This window comes from Penaeus chinensis, chromosome 17, assembly GCF_019202785.1.
Source record: "Penaeus chinensis breed Huanghai No. 1 chromosome 17, ASM1920278v2, whole genome shotgun sequence".
Classification (NCBI taxonomy): Eukaryota; Metazoa; Arthropoda; class Malacostraca; order Decapoda; family Penaeidae; genus Penaeus; species Penaeus chinensis.
The window spans coordinates 1,381,033-1,383,532 of record NC_061835.1 but is presented as its reverse complement, the minus strand read 5'-3'; the positions used below and the strand labels follow the sequence as shown (position 1 = coordinate 1,383,532).

The window sequence follows — 2,500 nt, the reverse complement described above, 5'->3', positions numbered from 1 at the left end:
ATTTACGGATGATTATAAAGGCAGTGGTGGGATTGGCAGTGGGAAAGAAAAGTGTGATATTAGATATAAAATGAGAGAGTGAAAAGTATGAAATGAGAAATGAAATGAGAGTGAAAAATATGAAGCAAAATTAGTTGAAAGGAAAGTGGGACACAAAATAGAATGGAATGCGGAAAGTAAGATAGAGAGGGAAGTGGGAAAGAAAGAAAAGTAAAGAATTGTAGGAAACAAAGCCATAACAGATAGAGGAATGTGGACAATGAAAAAAAAAGTATGAAAAAAAAATTGTGAGAAATCTGGTAATATAAAAAAGGTGGATAAAAGTGGGGAAAAAATACAAACTTAAATAAAGGCAAAGAACAAAATTGAAAAGAGTGAAAAGTAAAATGTATTTGAGAAAGAAAATGAGGGGGTAATAGATAAATTAGGAAAACAAAACAGAATTTTTTAAAAGTGGGAAAAATGCTTCTGATGAACAAAAATTAGAATACAACACAAAACTGGAAAAAAACTAAAAATAAAAACAACCAAAAATGTGTAAAATAAATTATAATATGATGAGCTGCAAAGGATCATAAGAAAAAAATACGTAAAGATAAAAAAAATTGGTATTCACAATTTATGATAACTGATTCTTACACAATATAGAGTTACACCTATCAACACTATTAGATAAAAAGACCATATCAAATAAAAGAAACTGCAATTAATCATAATGCAGAGTAAAATATTTGAAGCAATCTAACTAGCTTTCATATGCATTTTCAAAAATATGGAAATCAATCAAAATTCAAAGGTAACTATTCATGGAACACCAAAATCTATTACATCTCTTTGGAAAATAAATAGACTCATAAACTATAAAAAAAATACCAATGGCATCAAATCGTCACCTCAGAGTATATACTTTTCAATATGAGACGTGCTTTCAGGGATTATAATTCTACGTCATCCCTAAGACTATACGTCCTTTGTAAACTACTACTGCACTTCTTCCCATCAAATCACATATCACCTTCTGCTGCAGCAATTAAATTATTACAATTGTGTTTTCTTAACTTCACCTTCTGCTACAGCAATTAAATTATTACAATTGTCTTTTCTTAACTTCACCTTCTGCCACAGCAATTAAATTATTACAATTGTCTTTTCTTAACTTCTCTGAATTTACACTAACAACTTCATTATCAGTATGAAACCCAGCAATCAATTCCTATTTTCACAATATTCTTGCAGTTCAATATTTACATTTTGTACAAATAAAACCATATCATATTGGTAAGTAGTTTCACTTTTTTATTCAGCATAAAAGTAGTTTGCAATGTGATGTTAACTGCCTATGAACATCAGTAAACTGAATTACACCAGTAATAAAATTTAAACCCTTCACATATCAACAAAAATCTTAAAGGACAATAAACTGTACTCAAAAGTTAACAATTATGCTCTCAAATAAATACTACAGCCAAGATAACCAGAAAGACTAAAAATTCCACCTAAATATATAAAAAAAATTAAGACTACAGAGTATACAACCAAACAGAAATATACACAATAAAGAGAATCTCTCAAATGTAAAGTTTTTGTTCATAATTAATAATTACCAAAATAAATTCTAAAACAGAGAAATCTATGATTCTGAACCTATAGCTTCACTGCTGCAATTTCTGGCATAGTCATCGGCTTCCTTCTTGAGTTTCTTCATGGCTTCCAAATTGGAGAATATTCCCTTGACCAGCTGTCCGTAGAGGCGATCACTGTAATAGGTGTTTGTTGGAAACATTCCCTCCATGAAGCCAATATGTCCACCTCGAGCAGTCACCACAATAGCCACGTGACTCGACTTATTTGCGGCTTCCACTGGGATACCTGAAAAATAAATATTTCCATGTTGATTTCTGACATTTCAGAAAAGAAATTTGTACATTATCATCACATATGATTCCAAGTTCATTTATAATTGCTGAATTGCACTTCTCTCTCCATCCTTATGCAAAATTCATATAATTCAAGATATGCTACATGTTTTCCTGAGACATGAAGGTTAACCATACCTTCCATAGGTTGGAAAGGGTCATCTGCGGCAGAGAGGCACAACAAAGGCACCTTAATATTATCAAGCTTATCATGGAGGCAGGCAGTCCTATAATATTCTTCAACATCACGGAATCCGAATTGTACAGCAGTGAATCTCGAATCAAATTCCCTGATGGTCTTGCTCTGAAAATTGATACGTTTTTAAGTCATGTAGTTTCAATGAGTATCAAACTAAAACTAAATTAGGGATGTACAAAACAAAATTAACAATTTTCCTCTGAATATACCATTTATAGTTAGAAATTGCTGGGCTGAATTATAAAAAAAATATCTTATTCTAATATATCTGTATTTTTTTCTATATTTTTGATAAATAAAACTCATTCTCATGGAACTAAATCTGACAGAAGTACATGGCAATTCACTGTGATATATATTAACACTACAGCACCATCATCAAAAC

The 2,500-nt window shown here is 30.9% G+C and overlaps 1 protein-coding gene across 1 annotated transcript in view; it reads right to left on the bottom strand.

Moving 5' to 3' along the window:
• Positions 1-1,273: 1,273 nt before the first annotated feature.
• The window catches only part of LOC125034251 (phospholipase ABHD3-like), a 22,993-nt gene continuing 21,766 nt past the window's right edge, over positions 1,274-2,500 (bottom strand). The window contains exons 7-8 of the mRNA XM_047625986.1: positions 2,055-2,220; positions 1,274-1,869 (exon numbers count right to left, since the gene is read on the bottom strand). Of these exons, the coding sequence (XP_047481942.1) occupies positions 1,631-1,869; positions 2,055-2,220 (405 nt within the window). The 3' untranslated portion in view covers positions 1,274-1,630. The remainder of the gene's footprint in view (positions 1,870-2,054; positions 2,221-2,500) is intronic.